Below are 25,900 nucleotides of genomic sequence, written 5' to 3'. Positions count from 1 at the left end.
TATGAAATAGATTCACATAGGCCTACTGCAGCTATGTGTTGACGTCAACTGTTCGTGACACGCGAAAATTTATGTCAGACAGGGTCTCGTACCTGGATTTCCTGTTGATCGTGGGTGAGCACACCTGCAGCACCGATCCAAACTACCATATCTCACATAGTCACAGCCGTTATGTTCTCATAATTTGTGATTCCCATACAGGGAAATACAAATATCATCATTGCAGCCTGTCGAGGCATGGATACATCACTGATGTGTCCAGTGTCTGTGTTTATACAGTGTCTGCTGCATCTTCACAGCACAATGTCCTTCAGACATGCAGAAAGAGCAGACTTTGTCACTGACAGTTACAGTTGTGGTAAAAATTATGAGATAGATCGCAATATGGGTCTATTCCTTCAGACATTCGTTCATGTCTGAAGACTGTTGTATTGTGTAGACACAGATACTATATAAACACAGGCACTGTAATCATCAGTGACTTGGATAGTGATCTGTCCAAAGTACTATGTCAGTATAATAAAAGTGCAGCTACTCATAGAGGTCCAGTGCGAACTGTAATTATTGTATGGCAGTGAAACTTCATCAGTGTTCTAATGCGAAACAGATTTATGTTGGGGAAAAAAGTTCCAGTTTTGGCCACCAGCTGCAGGCCTGGCACCGTGAATGCAAGACAGACAGGCGTATAGAAATGTTTCCATATTTAATAGATTAGAAATGGGACATGGGCAAAAAAGGTCAAACAATATGAGTATTGGGGACATAGACGAGATGTTGTAAAGCACCAACTTTGCTCCTGGTGCCCAAAATTGTAACTATTCTTTTTCCAGCTTAAATCAGTTCCACATTAATGCATTAGTAAGACTGCAAAGTTTCACTGGCATACAATAATTATAGCCTACACTGGACCTCTGGCAGTAGCTGCACTGTAATTATGGCCACCTGGTGTATGCATGTTAAGCATCATGACCTTCTTTGTTACTTTCTGAGAGAAGCATAGTATGTGACGGCACCAGGTTTCACTCCCTCAGTTCTCTCATAATCACCAATGTTACGCTACAATTCTACTCACACTCATCACAGTCACATTCACTTTACAGACATGTGCAAGGCACAGTGCACACGTGCGTTGAAGGAAAGGTGCCACTGTAAACAAAGAAAGAAGGCCTTTTCAGCTAGACAGCAAAACGTAACCCGTAGGTTTTCCCAAATGACAATGGCACACAACTTTACATCTTACTATTTCACCAGTTATTAGAAATGCATATGTAGAGAATCCAGTATTAATGCAAGAGATTCTGGAGAATACGTAATACTTTGTTTCAAGACAAGGTGAAATCTGTTTCCTTTGAGCATAAGAAATATTATAGTGACTGGCTATAGCACCTAATTTTGATGTGAGCAGCATTGTTTTGTCACACATGTTTTCATGTTTTTAAATCTCTGCTCTTCCCGGTCACAAATTTTTTCCAACATTTGGGCTTATAGTTGCTACCTAGAACATACACACATAAAAAAAAGTTTTGCACCACCCTGGTTCCCAGAACTCCTGAAAATAGATGTTAACTGTGGATAGTGTATCACAGACACAGTCCCTTTGACTATTCAGAGGTGTCACTAAACCCTCCCAAAGAAACAAACAACCATGCATGAGCAGTGGCTATTAGACGGAGGGAGTGCGACAGCCAATCTGTTCCAGTCATTCCAGCAGGAAGGAGGTACACGGCTCGTGTTGTCTGTAGTTCAGCCATGCCTAGACGGTCAATAACGTGGTTTGATTGTGTCCACATTGTTACTTTGTGCCAGGAAGGGCTCTCAACAAGGGAAGTGTCTAGGTGTCTTGGAGTGAACTATAACAATGTTGTTTAGACATGGAGTAGATACAGAGAGATAGGAACTGTCGATGACATGCCTTGCTCAGACTGCCCAAGGGCTACTACTACAGTGGATGACTGCTACCTACAGATTATGGCTGAGAAGAACCCTGATAGCAATGCCACCATATTGAATAATGCTTTTTGTGCAGCCACAGGACGTCGTGTTATGACTCAAACTGTGTGCAATAGGCTGTATGATGCACAATTTCGCTTCCAACGTCCATGGCAAAGTCCATCTTTACAACCATGACACCATGTAGTGCAGTACACATGGGCCCAAAAACATGCCAAATGGACTGCTCAGGATTGGCATCACATTCTCTTCACCGATGAGTTTCGCATACGCCTTCAACCAGACAATCATCCGAGACGTGTTTGGAGGCAACCCGGTCAGGCTGAACGCCTTAAACACACTGTCCAGCGAGTGCAGCAAGGTGCAGGTTCCCTGCTGTTTTGGGGTGGCATTATGTGGGGCCGACGTACGATGCTGGTGGTCATGGAAGGCGCCGTAATGGCTGTACGCTATGCGAATGCCATCCTCTGACCAATAGTGCAACCATATCAGCAGCATGTTGGCGAGGCATTCATCTTCATGGATGACAATTCACGCCCCCATCGTGCACATCTTGTGAATGACTTCCTTCAGGATAATGACATCGCTCAACTAGAGTGACCACCATGCTCTCCAGACATGAACCCTATTGAACATGCCTGGGATAGATTGAAAAGGACTGTTTATGGACAAAGTAACCTACCAAACACTTTGAGGGATCTACACTGAATCGCCATTGGGGAGTGGGACAATCTGGACCAACAGTGCCTTGATGAACTTGTGGATAGTATGCCATGACGAACTTATCAATGCAAGAGAACGTGCTACTGGGATTAGAGGTACCGGTGCCTACAGCAATCTGGACCACCACCTCTGGAGGTCTCGCTGTATGGTGGTACAACATGCAATGTGTGGTTTTCATGAGCAATAAAAAGGGAAGAAATGATGTTTATGTTGATCTCTATTTCAATTTTCTGTACAGGTTCTGGAACTCTCGAACCGAGGTGATGCAAAATGTTTTTTGATGTGTGTATTACCAAAAGTGGACATAGAGTTTTGTTATTTCTGTGATATAGTGTGGCTGCCTTGCTGTATTGGCAAGTTCAATAATTGTATGCAAGTGTAATTTGAAAATGTATGCAAATATAATTGTTTATTGACAGTGTAATGAATTGTTATGATAAGCATCATTATCAGCTGTTTGTCAGCACATATCATGTGGAAGCTAACTACTGTTGTTTTATATGATTCTGTCTTTCGTTTGTGAAACTGTGACATGGTAATTTCTCATTCCATATAATTTCTGTAGGTCTCGGTCGTGCTTACGCTCTTCTTTTTGCGGAAAGAGGTGCATCTGTTGTCGTAAATGACCTTGGTGGTGGTCGACATGGTGAAGGTCAGAGTACAAATGCAGCTGATAGTGTTGTGCAGGAGATTAAAAGAAAAGGTAACAAATATATTTTTATAACTTGGTTAAGTTGCATCTCTTTGAAACACTTGTGGAATGATTTGAGTTTTGTTGAAGGAACTGTCATTTTTCAAAGTCTTATTGTTAAAGGTGGTGTTGCTGTAGCAGATTACAATTCAGTTGAAGATGGACACAAGATCATTGACACAGCTCTCAATAATTTTGGCCGTGTGGACATTGTTGTCAATAATGCTGGAATTCTTAGAGACAAATCATTTGCACGAATAAGTGACACAGACTGGGGTAAGCATGATTACTTTTTTACAAAAAGTGACTGAATAATGAAGACTGCTATGTTGGGTTATTTAAAATTACTGTTAGGTCTTAGGGGGATCATTGTTTACGTGAAATCTCATGGATAGCTTTGGCTTGGATCCCTCATTTATTTCCAGTCAATAATGACAAATAAGTATCCATTGATTATTGACCTGTTGTACAGCGAAAGGAACCAAACACTTGTAAAAAGATTTTCTTTAGAAAATACCATCGTAATCAAGTAAATATTAAGCTACTAATACCAGAGAAACAGAAGCTATGTAATGAATCTGAGGAGGCAGCAGCTTTGTTCAGTGCTGCAGCTCTATTACTAATTTACTCAATCAGAATTAAGATGGCATACAGGAGGTGGACAAATATATGGAAACACCACAAACCCACACTACCACACCTAATTCAGTGTAGGTAAACTGTTGGCATTCAAAACAGCTTCTATTATCTTGTAATGAATAAATACAGGTCCTGTATGGTTTTCAGGGGAATGTTATACCATTTTCCTGCAAAATAGTGCCAAGTAGAGGTAGCAATGGTGGAGGTTGATAGCAATGGGGCACCCTCCTCTCCAATGTAGACCATAAAGGCTCAGTAATATTGAAATCTGGTGAGCGGTGGTGAGGGGAGATGTGCCAGTTCTCCTTGTGCTCACAAAACCAGTCCTGGATGATGTCAGCTGTATGAACAGGCGTCGTGTCATCTTGGAATGCAGCATCACCATTGGGAAATAGACATTTCGCCAAGGGGTGGACCTCATCACTCAAAATGTGCACATAATCCTAGGCAGTAATGTGACCTTGTAGAGTAACCATGGGGCCATGGAATACTACAATATGGCCACAGAAATCCCCATCATGTTTCACTCCTGGGATGTAAACTCAGCAAGAAGTTGCAAACATTGCTCCATATTCCAGGTTTTATGGTATTGGCGCCATGTTTTCTTGTTAGGGGCCTTTGCACCACTGATGAGTGGTTTTGGAATTCCATCTCACCCGGCAATTTCCTGTTACTGGAGCTCCCTTCATATTGTTTTGGTGCTGACAGGGTATACGAGTGCAACGTTCAATTCTGCTGTGACTTTTGCAGCCACTATCCTCTTATTTTTCGTCGCAGTTGTCGCCAGTGATTATTCGTCATGATCACTCAATGCAAGCTTTTGTCCACCTTGTGACTTATTGGATGATGTTTTTCTGCTTTCCTTGTACACAGTATAAATCTTCGATACAATGCTACCTTGAAAAACCAAACACTTCTGCTACCTTGGTTAGGGAAGCACCCGCCATTCAAGCTCCAACATATTGCCCATGGTCAAATTCACTTAGCTCCAGTATAGTAATTTAGTTCCAGTATGATGGACATAGAGGAATTATAGGCAAGGTTCCAACAGATTGTAGATCATGCTGTGAAGAAATATGTGCCTAACTAGCAAATTAAGAATGGGAGAGACCCACTGTGGCTGAGTTTCGATATTTGGAAAATGCTGAGGAACCAAAGGCTATTGAGCTCTCAATTCAAAAGAGAATGCAGAAATGATGACAGGCAAAGTAAGTAGAGATTTGTGAATCTGTAAAAAGATCTACGCACAAAACGTGCAACTTTCACCATCGTTTCTTAGTGAAAGATGTGGCCAAGAACCCGAGCAAATCCTGGTGTTATGTAAAATCCCTAAGCAGCTCTTATGCTTTCATCCATTCACTCATTGACCAGTCTGATGCAGCAGCAGAAGACAGCGAAAGGGAAGCTGAAGTTTTAAGTTTCGCATTTAGGAAATTGTTCACACAGGAGAATTGTACAAACATACTGTCATTTAGAATGAGATTTTCACTCTGCAGCGGAGTGTGCGCTGATATGAAACTTCCTGGCAGATTAAAACTGTGTGCCCGACCGAGACTCGAACTCGGGACCTTTGCCTTTCGCGGGCAAGTCCTCTACCAACTGAGCTACCGAAGCACGACTCACGACCGGTACTCACAGCTTTACTTCTGCCAGTACCTCGTCTCCTACCTTCCAAACTTTACAGAAGCTCTCCTGCGAACCATGCAGAACTAGCACTCCTGAAAGAAAGGATATTGCGGAGACATGGCTTAGCCACAGGAGAGCTTCTGTACAGTTTGGAAGGTAGGAGACGAGGTACTGGCAGAAGTAAAGCTGTGAGTACCGGGCGTGAGTCGTGCTTCGGTAGCTCAGTTGGTAGAGCACTTGCCCGCGAAAGGCAAAGGTCCCGAGTTCGAGTCTCGGTCGGGCACACAGTTTTAATCTGCCAGGAAGTTTCATATCAGCGCACACTCCGCTGCAGAGTGAAAATCTCATTCTGGAAACATCCCCCAGGCTGTGGCTAAGCCATGTCTCCGCAATATCCTTTCTTTCAGGAGTGCTAGTTCTGCAAGTTTCGCAGGAGAGCTTCTGTAAAGTTTGGAAGGTAGGAGACGAGGTACTGGCAGAAGTAAAGCTGTGAGTACCGGGCGTGAGTCGTGCTTTGGTAGCTCAGTTGGTAGAGCACTTGCCCGCGAAAGGCAAAGGTCCCGAGTTCGAGTCTCGGTCGGGCACACAGTTTTAATCTGCCAGGAAGTTTCATATCAGCGCACACTCCGCTGCAGAGTGAAAATCTCATTCTGGAAACATCCCCCAGGCTGTGGCTAAGCCATGTCCCCGCAATATCCTTTCTTTCAGGAGTGCTAGTTCTGCAAGTTTCGCAGGAGAGCTTCTGTAAAGTTTGGAAGGTAGGAGACGAGGTACTGGCAGAAGTAAAGCTGTGAGTACCGGGCGTGAGTCGTGCTTCGGTAGCTCAGTTGGTAGAGCACTTGCCCGCGAAAGGCAAAGGTCCCGAGTTCGAGTCTCGGTCGGGCACACAGTTTTAATCTGCCAGGAAGTTTCATATCGGCGCACACTCCGCTGCAGAGTGAAAATCTCATTCTGGAAACATCCCCCAGGCTGTAGCTAAGCCATGTCTCCGCAATATCCTTTCTTTCAGGAGTGCTAGTTCTGCAAGTTTCGCAGGAGAGCTTCTGTAAAGTTTGGAAGGTAGGAGACGAGGTACTGGCAGAAGTAAAGCTGTGAGTACCGGGCGTGAGTCGTGCTTCGGTGGTTCAGTTGGTAGAGCACTTGCCCGCGAAAGGCAAAGGTCCCGAGTACGAGTCTCGGTCGGGCTCACAGTTTTAATCTGCCAGGATGTTTCATATCAGCGCACACTCCGCTGCAGAGTGAAAATCTCATTCTGGAAACATCCCCCAGGCTGTGGTTAAGCCACGTCTCCGCAATATCCTTTCTTTCAGGAGTGCTAGTTCTGCAAGTTTCGCAGGAGAGCTTCTGTAAAGTTTGGAAGGTAGGAGACGAGGTACTGGCAGAAGTAAAGCTGTGAGTACCGGGCGTGAGTCGTGCTTCGGTAGCTCAGTTGGTAGAGCACTTGCCCGCGAAAGGCAAAGGTCCCGAGTTCGAGCCTCGGTCGGGCACACAGTTTTAATCTGCCAGGAAGTTTCATATCAGCGCACACTCCGCTGCAGAGTGAAAATCTCATTCTGGAAACATCCCCCAGGCTGTGGCTAAGCCATGTCTCCGCAATATCCTTTCTTTCAGGAGTGCTAGTTCTGCAAGTTTCGCAGGAGAGCTTCTGTAAAGTTTGGAAGGTAGGAGACGAGGTACTGGCAGAAGTAAAGCTGTGAGTACCGGGCGTGAGTCGTGCTTCGGTAGCTCAGTTGGTAGAGCACTTGCCCGCGAAAGGCAAAGGTCCCGAGTTCGAGTCTCGGTCGGGCACACAGTTTTAATCTGCCAGGAAGTTTCATATCAGCGCACACTCCGCTGCAGAGTGAAAATCTCATTCTGGAAACATCCCCCAGGCTGTGGCTAATCCATGTCTCCGCAATATCCTTTCTTTCAGGAGTGCTAGTTCTGCAAGTTTCGCAGGAGAGCTTCTGTTAAGTTTGGAAGGTAGGAGACGAGGTACTGGCAGAAGTAAAGCTGTGAGTACCGGGCGTGAGTCGTGCTTTGGTAGCTCAGTTGGTAGAGCACTTGCCCACGAAAGGCAAAGGTCCCGAGTTCGAGTCTCGGTCGGGCACACAGTTTTAATCTGCCAGGAAGTTTCATATCAGCGCATACTCCGCTGCAGAGTGAAAATCTCATTCTGGAAACATCCTCCAGGCTGTGGCTAAGCCATGTCTCCGCAATATCCTTTCTTTCAGGAGTGCTAGTTCTGCAAGTTTCGCAGGAGAGCTTCTGTAAAGTTTGGAAGGTAGGAGACGAGGTACTGGCAGAAGTAAAGCTGTGAGTACCGGGCGTGAGTCGTGCTTCGGTAGCTCAGTTGGTAGAGCACTTGCCCGCGAAAGGCAGAGGTCCCGAGTTCGAGTCTCGGTCGGGCACACAGTTTTAATCTGCCAGGAAGTTTCATATCAGCGCACACTCCGCTGCAGAGTGAAAATCTCATTCTGGAAACATCCCCCAGGCTGTGGCTAAGCCATGTCTCCGCAATATCCTTTCTTTCAGGAGTGCTAGTTCTGCAAGTTTCGCAGGAGAGCTTCTGTAAAGTTTGGAAGGTAGGAGACGAGGTACTGGCAGAAGTAAAGCTGTGAGTACCGGGCGTGAGTCGTGCTTCGGTAGCTCAGTTGGTAGAGCACTTGCCCGCGGAAGGCAAAGGTCCCGAGTTCGAGTCTCGGTCGGGCACACAGTTTTAATTTGCCAGGAAGTTTCATATCAGCGCACACTCCGCTGCAGAGTGAAAATCTCATTCTGGAAACATCCCCCAGGCTGTGGCTAAGCCATGTCTCCGCAATATCCTTTCTTTCAGGAGTGCTAGTTCTGCAAGTTTCGCAGGAGAGCTTCTGTAAAGTTTGGAAGGTAGGAGACGAGGTACTGGCAGAAGTAAAGCTGTGAGTACCGGGCGTGAGTCGTGCTTCGGTAGCTCAGTTGGTAGAGCACTTGCCCGCGAAAGGCAAAGGTCCCGAGTTCGAGTCTCGGTCGGGCACACAGTTTTAATCTGCCAGGAAGTTTCATATCAGCGCACACTCCGCTGCAGAGTGAAAATCTCATTCTGGAAACATCCCCCAGGCTGTGGCTAAGCCATGTCTCCGCAATATCCTTTTTTTCAGGAGTGCTAGTTCTGCAAGTTACGCAGGAGAGCTTCTGTAAAGTTTGGAAGGTAGGAGACGAGGTACTAGCAGAAGTAAAGCTGTGAGTACCGGGCGTGAGTCGTGCTTCGGTAGCTCAGTTGGTAGAGCACTTGCCCGCGAAAGGCAAAGGTCCCGAGTTCGAGTCTCGGTCGGGCACACAGTTTTAATCTGCCAGGAAGTTTCATATCGGCGCACACTCCGCTGCAGAGTGAAACTCTCATTCTGGAAACATCCCCCAGGCTGTGGCTAAGCCATGTCTCCGCAATATCCTTTCTTTCAGGAGTGCTAGTTCTGCAAGTTTCGCAGGAGAGCTTCTGTAAAGTTTGGAAGGTAGGAGACGAGGTACTGGCAGAAGTAAAGCTGTGAGTACCGGGCGTGAGTCGTGCTTTGGTAGCTCAGTTGGTAGAGCACTTGCGCGCGAAAGGCAAAGGTCCCGAGTTCGAGTCTCGGTCGGGCACACAGTTTTAATCTGCCAGGAAGTTTCATATCAGCGCACACTCCGCTGCAGAGTGAAAATCTCATTCTGGAAACATCCCCCAGGCTGTGGCTAAGCCATGTCTCCGCAATATCCTTTCTTTCAGGAGTGCTAGTTCTGCAAGTTTCGCAGGAGAGCTTCTGTAAAGTTTGGAAGGTAGGAGACGAGGTACTGGCAGAAGTAAAGCTGTGAGTACCGGGCGTGAGTCGTGCTTCGGTAGCTCAGTTGGTAGAGCACTTGCCCGCGAAAGGCAAAGGTCCCGAGTTCGAGTCTCGGTCGGGTACACAGTTTTAATCTGCCAGGAAGTTTCATATCAGCGCACACTCCGCTGCAGAGTGAAAATCTCATTCTGGAAACATCCCCCAGGCTGTGGCTAAGCCATGTCTCCGCAATATCCTTTCTTTCAGGAGTGCTAGTTCTGCAAGTTTCGCAGGAGAGCTTCTGTAAAGTTTGGAAGGTAGGAGACGAGGTACTGGCAGAAGTAAAGCTGTGAGTACCGGGCGTGAGTCGTGCTTTGGTAGCTCAGTTGGTAGAGCACTTGCCCGCGAAAGGCAAAGGTCCCGAGTTCGAGTCTCGGTCGGACACACAGTTTTAATCTGCCAGGAAGTTTCATATCAGCGCACACTCCGCTACAGAGTGAAAATCTCATTCTGGAAACATCCCCCAGGCTGTGGCTAAGCTATGTCTCCGCAATATCCTTTCTTTCAGGAGTGCTAGTTCTGCAAGTTTCGCAGGAGAGCTTCTGTAAAGTTTGGAAGGTAGGAGACGAGGTACTGGCAGAAGTAAAGCTGTGAGTACCGGGCGTGAGTCGTGCTTCGGTAGCTCAGTTGGTAGAGCACTTGCCCGCGAAAGGCAAAGGTCCCGAGTTCAAGTCTCGGTCGGGCACAAAGTTTTAATCTGCCAGGAAGTTTCATATCAGCGCACACTCCGCTGCAGAGTGATAATCTCATTCTGGAAACATCCCCCAGGCTGTGGCTAAGCCATGTCTCCGCAATATCCTTTCTTTCAGGAGTGCTAGTTCTGCAAGTTTCGCAGGAGAGCTTCTGTAAAGTTTGGAAGGTAGGAGACGAGTACTGGCAGAAGTAAAGCTGTGAGTACCGGGCGTGAGTCGTGCTTCGGTAGCTCAGTTGGTAGAGCACTTGCCCGCGAAAGGCAAAGGTCCCGAGTTCGAGTCTCGGTCGGGCACACAGTTTTAATCTGCCAGGAAGTTTTATATCAGCGCACACTCCGCTGCAGAGTGAAAATCTCATTCAAGGCAAATGGTCGACTTCGACTATTGGGAGAATTTTAGGAGAGTGTGGTTCATTTGTAAATGAGACCGCTTATAGGACATTAGTGTGATCTACTCTTGAGTATAGTATTTGTGATCTTCACCAGATTGGATTAAAGGAAGTCATCGAAGCAATTTACAAGCATGCTGCTAGATTTGTTAGTGGTATGTTTGAGAAAAACATAAGTATTACAAAGATGCTTTGTGAACTCAAAATGAGAATTCCTGGAAGGAAGGTAAAGTTCTTTCCAAGGAACACTATTGAGAAAATTTAGAGAATTGGCATTTGAAGCTGCTTGCAGAATGATTCTAGTGCTGCCAACATACATTTCATGTAAGGACCACAAAGATAAGAAACATGACATTAGGGCTCGTATGTGGGCATATAGACAGTCATTTTTCCCTCACTGTATTTGCAAGTGGAAGAGGAAAGTAGTGGTACAGGGTACCCTCTGCCATGCACTCTATGGTAGCTTGGGGGGTATGTATGTAAATGTAATGCACTCACAGTTACACAGAACACTGTCCTGAGCGTGACTGACCCTTGCAACATGTTTAGGATATTCCGCAGGTTTCGTTTCTGGTCAAATACAACAGTGCGCCGGCTGGGCTAGCATCTGCATGTATGTTTTTATGATGCATTTCCCACATTGTTTCTATATTTTTGTCCAACCCCTGTAAGTGTTTATGGCATTCCACCCAAACCACGCACCCCCATCATTTACCTTCCTCCTAAGATCTACAAACCCAATTATCCTGGCCATCCTATAGTTGCTGACTTCAAAGCACCCACTGAATGTATACCTGCCTTAGTTGATCAACACGTACAACCCATAGTACAAAAACTCCCCTCCAACATCAAAGATACCAACCATTTCCTAGATCGTCTGAAATCTGTGCCGCCCCACTGCCACCACACACCTTGCTTATCACCATTGATGCCACCTCCCTCTATACCAACAGCCCCCACGTACATGCTATGTCTGCTGCTGAACATTTTCTCAGTCAGTGCCCACCTGATTCTAACCTATGACATTCTTCCTTCTCATCTTAATCAACTCTATACTTACCAACAACTACTCCACCCTTGAGGGGCAGACATACAAACAGATTAGGGGTATGGCCATGGATACCTGGATGGCTCCTTCCTATGCCAATCTTTTCATTGGTCACTTGAAAGGGGCTTTCCTGGGTTCCATAAGCCTTCAGCCCCTGGTTTGGTTTAGATACATTGATGACATCTTTACCATATGGACTCATGGTGAGGCTGACCTACTAAAATTCCTGGAACCTCTGAATATCTTGTCCCAGTTCACATGGTCTTATTGTGAATCCCATGCCACTATCCTTGATGTTGATCTCATCCTCACCGGAGGCCAGCCACACATTTCCGCCCACATTAAACCTACCAACAAACAACAGTACTTACGTTTTGACAGTTGCCATCCTTTCCATGTGAAATGTTCCCTCCCATACAGCCTTGGCATCTGGGGCAAACGTATTTGTTCGTATGCAGACTCTTTACAGCAATACATCACCATTCTCACCTCAGCCTTCACTGCACGTAATTACCCCACAAGCCTAGTTAAAAAGAAGATTCCCTGGGCCATCACATCAAATCCTGGTACTGTTGATTCCTTCACAAAACAGCTTCTGAGCACACTACTGATGACTCAGTATTGTCCTGGCCTGGAATATGTTAATCAACTACTTTGGCAGTGCCATGACGTCCTAAAATCATGCCCTGAAATGAGATCAACTTTGTCTGAAATTTTGCCCACCACACCTAGAATAGCTTTCTGTCACCCTCCCAATCTCCGCAATATTTTTGTCAGACCATATGCTCCTTCTGCACCCATCTCCCTGCCCTATGGCTCCTATCCCTGTGACTGCCCCTGCTGCAAGACTTGCCCTATGCACCCTCCTACCACCACCTATAATAGCCCTGTAATGGGCATAACATATACTATCAAAGGGAGAATCACTTGCAAAATGACACATGTCATATACCAGCTATTATGTAAACACTGTTCAGCATTCTACATTGGCATGACTACCACCAAATTATCAATTAGGATGAATGGGCATAGGCAGAGGGTATGTATTGGCAACTCACAATATCCTGTTGCAGAGCATGCTCTACAACATGACATTCGTGACCTCAGTGCTTGTTTCACCACATGCACCATCTGTATTCTCCCCCAGACATCAGTTTCTCAGAATCTGCAGGTGGTAGCTATCCCTACAACATGTCCTTGGTTCTCACCACCCACCTGGCCTTAATTTACGTTAATTTCTTCCATCTCAGCTTTTCTTCATTGTAATTACTCTTTGCTTCAATCCGTTTTAGTTTTCTACATCTTTATTTTCTTTCCTATCTATTTTTCACTGCCCCTTCCCACCTCTGTTACGTACAATGCACTTAGCTTCTCACTCTTATTAACTTGTGCACAATGTTTAAGTAATAATCTCTATTTTACATATTACCCTGTCTTCCATTTTTAAGCTCTCAGGTTTTCAAATCTTGTCCGATGCAGTCCCCAGCGATCAGTCTTTCCTTCTCATCCCGTACAGTAAGTCTTCCTTGACCCGCAGTTCTGGGTGGCTTTCCCAAAATCTACCCCTTTTCCTAGACCCCTCCAGTCCTTTTCCTTCACCCCTCTTCCTTCATCTTCAACCCTTTTCTCTGAAGAAGGAGCCGCTGGCTCCGAAAGCTTGTCAATCGCAACAGTTTTTTTATGTGTGTGTTCTGCCACTGCTTGGTGAGGTGATTTTTTATCTATCCAATTAAATAAGTTCCTTATTGAGGTATGACACTATTGTTTCTCTGTCTAGTTTGCTGAACACAAATCTTTCTGCTTGTTTGGATTCCCTATGTGTTTTGATATTCACTGTTGCTATAACTGCCTCATTGCTACTGATCCCAGTTTCGATGTGGACTTCCGCAAAGAGGTCATGTCTGTTTGTTGCCATTAGATATATAATATCTCCATCAATAGCGAGGTTCTGAACTATCATTTCTAGGCAGTTTACAGCGAAGGCAATTAGTAATGTTTCACAGGATGTCTTTTCATACCTCTATCAAAACTATAATTATCCCATTGATTGTTGGATGATTAAAATTTCCTCCAATGATTAAAGTATGATTGTGGAACTTACGTTAAGTGAACTGAGGTTTTCTCTAAAGTTTTAAGTTACATCAGGAGAAGAACAAGGTGCTCGATAGACAGACCCTATTATAAGTTTTTGTAGACCCTTGATACTGAGTCTTGCCCAAACAGTGTCCAATGCAGCTTCAATTTCTATCTCAGTGGATCTAAGTTTCTTGTCTTCTGTGACAAATACACCACCTTCATTTCCAGGTGCCCTATCCTTTCGATATATGCTTAAATTTTCCCCAAAGATCTCACTACTGTCAACTTCAGGTTTTAACTAACTTTCTGTGCCTAATATAATGCGAGTTTCAGTGTGTTTTAGGAGAGCTTCAAACTCTGGCACTTTGTCATGAATGGTTCAACAGTTAATCACGAGGATTGTGGAACTCCCATCTGTGGCAGACATTTGTGATGTTCGCCTGCTTTATTTCTTCGTTGATAGTCCTCAGTGTCGACATACTGCATTGTTATACTGGCTGAAAAATGGGGGGGTGGAAGTTCAACACTGACTACTGTAAATGATGTAGTCAACAGTTGCAAAGTTGCGCTCACAATTCTTTACTTTCACTGTGCACAGCCCCCCAATATTACACAGTTATATGGCCAGTTCACTATTGGTAAATGTTAAGCCTCATTTATTAGGTTGCAGGCAAATATCAACACACTGCTACAATAGCTTGCTGTTGAACATTATGAGCACTAAATACCTAACCACACAGTTCACAGTTCTTGCAGAGTAATAATATACTTGTGACACTATTTCTCAAGTAACTTGAACAGACATTGTCATTGCCTTAACACATGGCCCACTTGTGTTACACTAATTCATATGTTTAATGCTTTGTTGTTACTCTAACTGATACAGACTTCCTGTCGAAAATCCTCCATGGACTGACTGTCTCGGGATAAAAAATCTGGCACTGAACCTATACTTTGTTTGATGTTTAATTTACAGTAATTACAATTAAAACATAACTCATTCAGTTAACTGAATACATGTAAAAATTCCTTCTTTTTAACAGTTTCTTCTACCACAAAGATTAGGCTGAACCATTTGTTTAAATAATGAAATTAACAGATATAGTTAAGCAAACAATGCTTTTGACAAACCTGCTAATTATTTTGGGATTAATTGAGGACTTGTTTTGCTAATATGTTTTTGAATAGAGCCAAATAAATACTTTAAGAATGCTAGCAGTTCTTCTTCCAAATAATTATAATTATCACAGAATTTATGTTTGTTTATAAGTCAACAATAGAATTGAAGTCACAAAACAATTACTAATTTCACCCTATAACAAAAGATATTAACTAGGAATAGTCAAAATAAATTAGGAAATTGATTATATACACAAAACTAAGCACAAAATTAGATCAAGTGCTATATTTCCTAAGACTGAGGGCCAACCTTTCTCTTTTATGAAAATGCAGATTATACTCATTTAGGCCTTTGTTAATTGTAATTACCCAATAATAATAATAAAAAAGATGTTAAGGAGGCAGATGGCAGAACAAGAGAGGAAGTAAAAAGATCCCAGCTTGCTTCGTCATACGTTTCTTTGGATCTTACTCTGTTACTTCTGAATTTCCCACAAATATCATTATCTGGATTGGAGGGAGATTCGCCTAATATATATATTTAAAAAAAAAATTTAAAAGTGTAGTGCACACTTGACCCATTTAGGGGGACCCTACAACTCTCACCAAACCCTCTGAGTGTATGGTTTGGACCTTTCACCCGATTAAGAAGAAGGAGGGTGTCTTCTGTTCTGGGGCAATGCTCCAGATTGAGAGCTTCCATTGAAACTCTATGAACAAGGCTGGTATTCTCAACCCTCTCTGTTAATCACTCGAATGCTGCTAGCGTGACCTCAGAGCCTAGACAACAGGCATCATTTGTTCCAACGGGAACCACAAGTTGTATTTGTTTACACTCTGTTTCCTCAATGGCTGCCGAAATAGCCTCTTCAAGATGCTGAATGTGGTCTCCAGGCATATGCACTGAGTGTATCTAGTGTTCCTTCCCACCCCTTGCTGCCATTTCCTTAAGGGGTACCATTATTCACCTAATGTTTGAACTGCTGATGATTAATAAACATACCCTTTTCTCTCTGCCACAAAATGGGCCTCTCCAAAACGGGTGAAGTGGGTTACACTGACTCAGATTCAGACTCAATGAAAGAAGCCATTTCCAACTTGTTAGTTAGAAGGAGCGGTATAATGCGCTTAATCCTCCCTAGTTCCTAGGTCCCTGTCTATCCTGTGTAGGATGCCTAGACCTAACATTGACACACTACTAACACTATGGCACACAGGTAATGATGGGGCTTGTATTTCCTGTAGGAGAGACAGTATCCACAGGAGAGGATAGTGCTTGAGGAATCTTCAGTGGCTCTGGTACACAACTCTGGTAGCTTTGCCAACACACCCATTTGCAGCAGCTTCCAAACACTTGACAGTAGTCAGGGCGATATCCAGCTGCTCATGTGTAGCAACCAACTTGTCCTCTGCCTGAGAACAGAAAACACAAAGGGGCTGCATTATGCCTGATGCAACATTTTACAGAACAGTAAACAGTTTATTCTTGGTGCTGTATTTTACAGAATAGTAAATGAATAACTTTATACTGAGCTTGCAATTCTCTTTTAATTTATGTGTTTGTTGTACTTCAAATATTATCAGTAGTCTTTAAGTAATTTATAGCCAAAAACGAGGTATCTATTGTGACAACAGAAAGCTTGGTACAAGTTCTACAGTACCATCATTTTACGATAAATATGGACAATGTACACTGCTACTAAAAGACGGAACTAATATAATGTGATATGTTACTTATTCTTAATAACTGTAAACTACAACTGCCAATTTATTACGAATAGGTTACACAAAACACTCAAATTGCAAAAATCTTTGCAAGTTCCAAAACTTCTCAAAATATACCTTTCTCATGTAAATATATAACAAAATTTGGGAAATGTTAGTTTGTGAACAAGGTACAGTGGCCAAGATTTCTGAAAAGCACAGTCAATCTTATAGCTGACAGAATAACATTACAGAATATGACACATTCCTATAAAGCATAGGTTATGTTTAAAATGGATTATTTAATATTACACAATGTATCTCGACATTTGCGCTAGTTTTGATAAAATTGGCATGAAAAACACATTTAAATTTTATGTCAAATTTTTGTATGTAACTTTTTGAAATGAATTTATGTAGCACTTGTGATTTTACTCTTAATACAAAGGAAATGCTGGGAGTCAGCTGAAATATGTAAGTGTAAGTAAATAAATGTGTGAATTGCACAGATTTTGTATCCATTTTTATACTAGCTTGCCAAAGGAAAGTGCCAGAAGCAAACTACAAACTTTGAATCTGAGATAGCTGAGTGGCAAAATTGTCTGAACGATTACATTGTCATGCTGAATTCCATCTCTGATCGTGCACAAGCAAATGCAGACTAATCCATGATGCACCGTATCCAATATCTACTCATGTATAAAAACTAAATGTATATTCACTACTCTTGTCAGCTGCCTGACATGTAAAGCTGGAAATTTTATTTAAAATGTCTTACAGTGCTAAGTGCTTAAAAATCAACAGTTCTTAATGTGCAATCTTAATGACAGCTATGAAAATCCTCATTTATTTAGTTTGATTTGTGTTGTGTTTGCTTTTATTAGAAAAGTACTTGGCTGCCAGGGCAGTGATATAACTTCCTTTTTCAGACTTGATCCAAAGGGTTCATCTGAAAGGAACTTTTAAAACTACTCAAGCAGCTTGGCCACATTTTAGGAAACAGAATTATGGTCGAATCATAGTAACAGCATCAAATTCTGGGCTTTATGGAAACTTTGGCCAAGCCAATTACAGGTTGGTTCTTTACTGATAGGTTTCTGAATCCAAAGCATTGTCATCCAAACTACAGGAAAACTTTGAAAGAATATAGGTGCAAAAATATTTCATGTACAGAATAAATTGAATTTTTAATTTTTACTTTTGTGTGTACAAAAAGAATAGTAATTAATATCTATCTTACAGTGCAGCAAAAATGGGTGTTGTTGGACTCAGTAACACACTTGCCATTGAGGGAAGAAAATACAACATCCACTGTAATGTCATTGCTCCCACAGCAGCATCCCGACTTACAGAAGATATTCTCCCTCCAGGTTAGTCCTGCAAAAGCACACATGTACATTTTTTTAACCCTAAAATTGTTTTGTACGTATCATAGCAACTTGTGTTTATATCTGGCACCACACAACATAATAGAATTTGTGTTAACTGCTACTAATGGGACAGATCTTACATCATCTTTAGATCTGTTCAGTTTTTCAGTTATTGAAAGGGTGAATGTTGGATAGTATAGTAATAGATTTTATGGTATTATTTTGTTGCAGACTTTTTTGCAGAACTTCGCCCTGAATTGATTGCACCTGTTGTCGCGTGGCTGTGCCATGAAGAGTGTGAAGAAACTGGTTCAATTATTGAATCAGCAGCTGGTTGGGCAGGAAAATGCAAGTAACATTTGTACACACATGATTTATTTTGCTGTTGACATTGCTCCTCTGCCAATTTGAAGCCATTCCATCTTGTCTTACCATGTGCCCCTCTCTCTGTTCTCACACAGTTATTACACTCACTTGGTAATGTGCTTTGTGTATTCTAATATTATCTGCTTTTAAGAGTTTCACTCATGTTGCTCCTTTCAGCAGCAAGGTAACTATAACTAGCCACATGTCTTTAAATACATTCCAGTATGCTGCATCTTCTTCCCATAGACTTCGTTCCTCCTTTTTTACTTGTTCATTTATTTCTGCAGAACTGAAAATATGAGCAAGTTAACCACACATTTGGTCAAGTAATGGTTACTGTTAGCAGTATTTATGTCTGTTCAACTTTCGGGTGTATGTTTGTATTCCAGATTAACTTGGAATCTCCAAACAGATTCTGTATGCACTAAATTATGCACCTTTTATATAAACTTACAGCATACGTGAGTGATAACATGATTCTCAGCTCCTGTTATGCATTTTCTCATTGCCACATATCATACCGCATAATGCTTTCGGGCAGCTTCACTGCAGCAAAAGAGTTCTTACAGGACGTTTTAAAAAAACTATGTATCTTGCAGACTGATTCTCAAGAAATTGGGTGTAATGACAGGGCCAATTATTTACAACACTAAGCAAGACTCACAATAGCTCTATGTACTTGGAATAAAACTGTTCAGTGCACTGTCGCCTACCTCATTAAAATCCTTCAGATGTGTTCTACATAACAGACTTAAAAAGAAGGCTTTCTATGCCATCAATGAATTTTTTGATTGTGCAAAAGATGATCTAAAATTTTAACTCATACTCCATAGGTTTTTATGCAGATCTACGTGATTAGTTGTTTTCTGTATTATTATTATTATTATTATTATTATTATTTTATATGTATTATCCAAATAGTACCAATTATTAACATCATGCACAATGCTCGAAGATGAAGTAAGTAAATATACTCTCCATCTATTCTTTAGCCGTCTCTGATATCTGTGGTAACTGGTGGTAATGAAGCAATTACTCGATAGTATAGGGAATATCAGCATATTACAGCAAACACATTGTAGCTCAAAATTACTAAAAACAAACACAAATTACCTTTATTACTTGAAGACAAACTGACACTGTGATAAACATATTTCTTTAAGCAGATGCTGCCACTTACAAAGAACATCCGGAAATGAAAATAAGTGATACACAGAAAGCACACGGCATAAAGTATATGCTACACTCAAGCACAGCCAGTTTCGTTTATTTCCTGAACTAGAAAAAAATGAAGATTGGATGTAGCATATATGCGATATAAGGTCTGAGAATGATAAGCAACTCATTGTTCTCCTCTTCTGTGATGTACTTTGTTTCTTTGTTCGATTTATGCTTAATTCTTATCCTGTGCAAAGAAGCCAACCTATTCCAGTCAGACTTTGTGTCACATTTTCTTAATTCTCATATAGAATGGTGATGTCATCCACAAACTATAAAATTTCTTGTCATTCATTATTGCTTTTCAACTTTTATTACTTGAACTTGGGGTTTATATATGTTATACAGTGAAACCTCTATATAACGTTTTTCAAGGGACCACAAATTCTGAACACTGTATAGAGGAAAACACTATAAAGAGGAAGGCTTCCAAATAATAATTATCGGGCATTACTGAAGATCGGGATACCACTAATAAGCTTTGACAAATGGTGCCATAGATTACATTTTAAATTTTCACAACACTGTAATATGGTGATATTCATTGCAAATTATCAATGTAACAAATGATTAGTTTTTTGTGATTAAAACATGGAGCCCAGTAGGTGGATGGGTGAAAGGAAATGGATCAGTTTGTACTGTAAAAAGTTATAACAGATTCTTAAGATATGACACCATTGTCCAAAGCTGACAGGTGGTATCCTGTTCTTCAGTTGACCCAATTGTAGAATATGAGCCAAATTTTGTTTATGATATACTGAACATACTACATAAAAACACAGTAAATGGTACAGATTAAAAAAAGAATTAGTTACAAAAAAATTACTTTAATAATTAAATTATGAAATGGAACTTAAATTTGCACAAACTCTAGGAACCTATGCAACCTGAAAATCACATACCTACGATTTTTAAAATATTCAAGCACGCATGTTTGTTTTCTATTTCTCCTAGACACTATGACAATCTTTTCTTGCTCCAAATGATCAAGTTGAACTACTGTTCTGTCCTCAAGTCTATGGGTCATCATATATCTCCTAAATGTTTCAAAGCCTTCAGCTGCCTTAGTATATGAGGGCACAGGGTCATCTTCCTTGTCACTGTCACTTTCACTATACTATTATTCTCCAAGCCTCTATCTGCAGTCAGCTCCTCAATACTTTGTACTCCTGTGGTTGCCACGTTGTCATCCACAGCCACAAAGCCCTCAAAAGTGACAGAATCACTGCCTATTAATTCCTAAACCTCTTGCAAATCACTTGCAACATCTTCCACAGGAGCTGCCATCTGATTCTGACAGAATCCCACATTTTTTAAACAGTTTTCAATAGTCTCAGCACTGACTCCCCTCCACGAGTACATAATTAAATTCATTGCCTGTAAAAGTAAAATACTTTCACATTTCTCAGAACGATACATCTGGTGGATGTGCCGCACATCTGTCCACAAACAGCAGCACTTTTCTTGCAGCACTCCCCATTTTGGCATGAAATTCTCCGAGAAACTGAAATGGCGCCAAAAAGATTGTAAGCGGAATGTGCGTCACGTATCACATGATCGGGTTCTGCCGCTGACAAATGAAACACTCTGAGTGCGGGATTTCCGAGCCGGTGCCAACTGTGAATCCACAGAACAGAAAACGATGCGTCTAGATCCAGTCACTTAAACGTTATAAAGAGGTAAATAATTGACCAGGGTTCCAAAAATATGAGTGTTACATGGAGGAAATTGTAATATAGAGGAAACGCAGTAAAGAGGAAAATTTAACATTGTTTATATGGGCTTTTAGTCGGGACCGAAAAAAACGGACGTAACATAGAGGAAAACGTTATATGGAGGAATGTTATAAAGAAGTTTCACTGTATGTTATTTACCCATAGCTGTATTCTGTCCCTGTGCACTTCTCAGTTTTAGATATCTCACCTCATCTTAGATTGTTAAAGGCTACCTCTATTGCCACAAATACTGTGATGCTAGCTTGGATTTTCTTTTTTTGTCTCTCCATTTCTAAGAATAAAGGGGGAACTGTTTCACTGGTATCTTCTAAAATTTCTAAAGACAAACATATCTTGAAATTTTCTTTTCTTTTTGGAATGTAACAATATTAGAGAAGGAAAGTTGCTACTCACCATGTAGTGGAGAGGCTGAGCCATGATAGGCACAACAAAAAGATTCACACAATTAAGGCCTTTGTCAACAATAGGCGCGCGCCTGCACACACACACACACACACACACACACACACACACACACACAAATGCAACTTGCACACAGGTCTGCAGTCTCAGGCAACTGAAACCACACTGCAGATGTGTGTGCGAGTTGCGTTTGCGCTTGTGTGTGTGTGTGTGTGTGTGTGTGTGTGTGTCTATTGTTGACAAAGACCTTAATGGTTGAAAGCTATAATTGTGTGAATCTTTTGTTGTGCCTATCGCGACTCAGCGTATCCGCTATATGGTGAGTAGCAACTTTCTTTCTCTAATATTGTTACATTCGATCCTGGGTTTTCCATTGTTTGATTTCTTTCCTTTTTCCTTTTATTTTTCTTTATTATCATCAGAGTAATGGTTTTGTAGTTCTCAGTTATTCATTTGTGCATTCTTCAGTTCCAGTGATGAAGCTTTTCTGAATATGTAATAGCATTTCTGCTGCTTAATAGAGTGTGGAACTAGATCAGGTAATCTTCTAATTCCTTTGCCTTCTGCCATAATCCAAATGCCTAACTGTCAAACCATTCAGCGTGCAGTCATTCTTGATCGTATAATCATAATGCATTTGTCTTTCATATAAATTTTATCTTATTGAATGTAAGGTCCACCTTCTGCTATGAAAAACATTCTTTTTTCATATAGATAGAAATATATTTCAACAGGTTTTTACCCCCTTCAGTGGATTTTATTTATTTAAATCCTGATCTTTTTATTGTAGGGTTATGTGGTGGGGTTTTATTTATTTGATTCTTTTTTTCTGTTATGTTATAGGGTTATGCAGGACTCTCTGTACATTATAGTGTGCTTGTAGCTTTTCATTTGCAAGTTTAGCTCTCTCCAGTCTATCTTTATCTGCATTCTCATGAGTTGTAAAGCACACACAAACACTACACATATTTTGCAGAACCTTGTTTGTAAATAACATCAATCAAACTTCTTCAAACCACAGTGTAACTTTTGTTGTTACATGCCCAGTCCCAGTTTGGCATTTACTCAAGACGACGCAAAGATTTTGAAATGTGGTTGGGTTTATAAGAGAAAACAATGCTTTGCATAACAGCCAGATCTTATATCCAATAATTTTTATCTTCAATCATGGCCAATGCAAGAGCTGAAAAACCAAATGATGAATAAATTTTGTCTTCTTCTATTTGGTTGTGGGTCATCTTTTTCCCATTTTAGAGACGTTTAATGTACACTGGACTTTTATTTGCCCTTTTTATGCAGTCAAGTCTTGCCCCATCAAGACATAGGTGAACATCTTTACTTTTTATATTCTAGAAATTACATTTTGTCTTCCTTTAGCAGTTTTTGTTGTGTATTACTATATGTTTTTGTTGCAGTAATGGAAATTCTGAACAGCAACAACAAACAAACAGTCTGATTGTATGCGTATCTGCCACCATATTTTCAAATTTCTTTGACATTCTCTCTCTTCCCTTTTATTTTACTTCACTGCTCTTCTTGTTGATATTCCTCGTAATTGACTCTAACCATGCCATCCTCTGCTTTCCATCACATCCTTGCATTCTTGTTAATTTGTTCTTCAGTTGACAAGTTAGTGTTTCTTCAATTATCCACGATTTCTTTGACTTCGCCAGTGATGTACCTGTGGTCACCTCCATGGGCCTCTTTTTTTATTCTTCTTCTGTACGAAGACCAGTGGTCGCTGAGTCAGAAAATCCACACTTAATGTGATTCTGTCTTAATTCAGCTGTATCTCACTGTCATTTGTGCTTCCTTTCCTCCTCCTCCTCCTCCTCCTCCTCCTCCCCCTCCTCCTCATCTTCATCCTCATCCTCCTGCACCACCATCACAAGAAGATTACTGGATTCATTCACTTTTCATCTCCTTACAGCTTGTTACTTCATGTTGTCATATTTTCTACCAATTATAATGTTGTACATGAATTTCTGGTGTGACCATGCTCTGTTTTGTGTGTCTATCATTCCCTTGATCCGAATCCTTGGGAACTAGTTCACTGCTGATTGTTCTTTTTTGGGAACTGTTCATTTTTACTTGTTCACCGTTCATTTGTGCTTGGTATACGGTTCTTATGAAAAACTGAAAACTAGTAGTGTAGGTGACTGAAGAATGGAGGGCACCAAGAGGGGGCACTTATCTCCCCCCCTGGAGTATAGAGTTTTTATTCATTACAGAATTCTTACACACTTTTAGAAGTAATTTCTGTGATTCTGCAGAACCTGTCGTTTAGCCAACCGTAGCCTTGTGTAGATGATCGCAGGGAAATAATATAGGGTGGCGCATGGAAAACCGGCCCCGAGTACAGGACTGCTTGCCAATTACGGATGATGTGTTGCCGGTTACGAGAAGATACAACAAACAGACAAACATGTAATAATCAGGCAGCGTAGAAATAACAAGCTAATGCACGCAACAATTGCGAAACAATCGATGACGATGTGTAGAGAGCTGGAGAAGAGAACATGAAAATCTCACGCGACGCGCATGGGCTATAGCTCATGTAGTCTTGTAAACCTGTTGGTGGCTGTTTCCCAACTTAATAGACCACAAGTGTCTTGTATAAAATTCTTCGTTTCGACTTCCACTACATAGCTATGCTACGTTGTAAACAATAATCGTTTACACCCTATATATACTTCATGTTGTCTCTGAGTTCGTAGGCGAAGTAGAGACTTCATGGAAGCATAAAATAAAATGTGGTTTTCTCATACTTGTGTCACATGCTTAGTAAAAATTAAGTTTTTATGTTGCATTGTTAACGTTAATGCAGCAATAATAATAAAAATTAAGTTTGCAGTAATAAAGTTTTTGGTTTGAAAGCACCTTCTGAACAAATGTTTTTGAGATAATAAGTAAATATGATTTTATGGCAATCTATGTCTCTTCAAATGGAGAGGCACTGCTTTTCCTACTGAACCAAAATGACCCACAACCCACTTTTTTTTTTTTTTTTCAAAGAAACCGAACTAGCAGGTAATGCAAATTGGAAACAACCAAACTTAAAAATAAGTAGAGCCTTCCTAAATGTAATGTTTTGTATATGAAAGATACACGAAAAACATTTTATATGAATTTTCTTACACTAAAAATTAAGCAAATTATTGAAAGTTAGCTGCTAAATCAAGTTGATGAAACCAAAAAATATATGAATAACAAAAAAATACCTGCCTTGTTATAAGTATGTCTTCTGCTGTTCATCGATATAATGAAGTGAGCTGATATGCCCTTTTGTTACCTGAAAAGACGTACCTGTTACATACAACGTAATTTTTATGTAATTTACTTAACTATAAAATACTTTTTGATAACCGGTCGTGGACGCTGAATAGCCAGAACCAAGTGCAAAAACAGTTTGGAACACATGTAAAATAGGCGAGCGCAGTGAACGAAACGAACAACTGGATACTGAACTAACTATGAGTAATCAGCAGTGGAACTGAGACAGGTGGTCATGCGAAGAACGACGAGTGCGGCCGAGGGAGACCGAGACCGAGACTGAGACGAGCACGCGACCGAGGCTGGAACGAGAACTGCCGAAGTGACCGCCGTGACCGAAGTGAACTAGTGAACTATGAACTGATCATTCCTCGTTCCTGGGAACTATAAGTAGACCGCCGCGACCGAAGTGAACTATGAACCGATTGTTCCTCGTTCCCGGGAACTATAAGTAGACCGCCGCGACCGAAGTGAACTATGAACCGATCGTTCCTTGGAATTTGTTCCTCGGTTGTTTCGTTCATGGTGGTGAACCGTTCCTTTGCACCCGTTTTTACGCGAACTACCCATCTCCGCTATAGTACTTTCTTTTCGGCCTTTGTCAGTATCCAAGTCTGCGATCCATACAAGACTATGCTCTATATGCATTCCATTAATGCCTACAAGATTTTTTAATATGGTATATTACTCATCATTACTAGGCTAAGACCTTAATCCACACATGAATATACTTCATAGTCCAGTATATGATTCCTAAATCTTTACCTCATGATATGTTCCCGTTTATTCCTCTTTTTCCACTCTCCAAGTTCTCCATATTTTATGGACTGTAAGACGCTACAAACTATAAGAAGCACCTGTAACTAAAACAAATCTTAGTTTATAAAACTGAAGTAACCTTTAAAATGTCTCAAGATCATCATCTGAACTTCCGTTTTCTTCTCCTCCTTCTTTATCTTCTTCCACTTTATCATCATCATTATCATCTTCATATATAAGATGGTCTTCACTACCATTGAGAGCATTACTTATGTCACTCTTCTTGAAAGATTTAACAATAATGTCTT

The 25,900-nt window shown here is 41.4% G+C and overlaps 1 protein-coding gene and 1 non-coding gene across 3 annotated transcripts in view; both read left to right on the top strand.

Moving 5' to 3' along the window:
* The window catches only part of LOC126484045 (peroxisomal multifunctional enzyme type 2), a 145,193-nt gene that overhangs the window by 31,256 nt on the left and 88,037 nt on the right, over positions 1–25,900 (top strand). For both annotated transcript variants that reach the window (XM_050107386.1, XM_050107385.1), the window contains exons 3-7: positions 3,239–3,376; positions 3,488–3,640; positions 17,398–17,542; positions 17,711–17,838; positions 18,070–18,186. In XM_050107386.1, the coding sequence (XP_049963343.1) occupies positions 3,239–3,376; positions 3,488–3,640; positions 17,398–17,542; positions 17,711–17,838; positions 18,070–18,186 (681 nt within the window). The remainder of the gene's footprint in view (positions 1–3,238; positions 3,377–3,487; positions 3,641–17,397; positions 17,543–17,710; positions 17,839–18,069; positions 18,187–25,900) is intronic.
* On the top strand, positions 8,247–8,321 carry Trnap-cgg (transfer RNA proline (anticodon CGG)). The gene has a single exon. It is a non-coding gene; the product is annotated as a tRNA-Pro (tRNA).

This window comes from Schistocerca serialis, chromosome 6 (assembly GCF_023864345.2).
Source record: "Schistocerca serialis cubense isolate TAMUIC-IGC-003099 chromosome 6, iqSchSeri2.2, whole genome shotgun sequence".
Classification (NCBI taxonomy): Eukaryota; Metazoa; Arthropoda; class Insecta; order Orthoptera; family Acrididae; genus Schistocerca; species Schistocerca serialis.
Note: the sequence above shows the minus strand (reverse complement) of the source record. Positions and strands in the feature narration are given on the sequence as shown.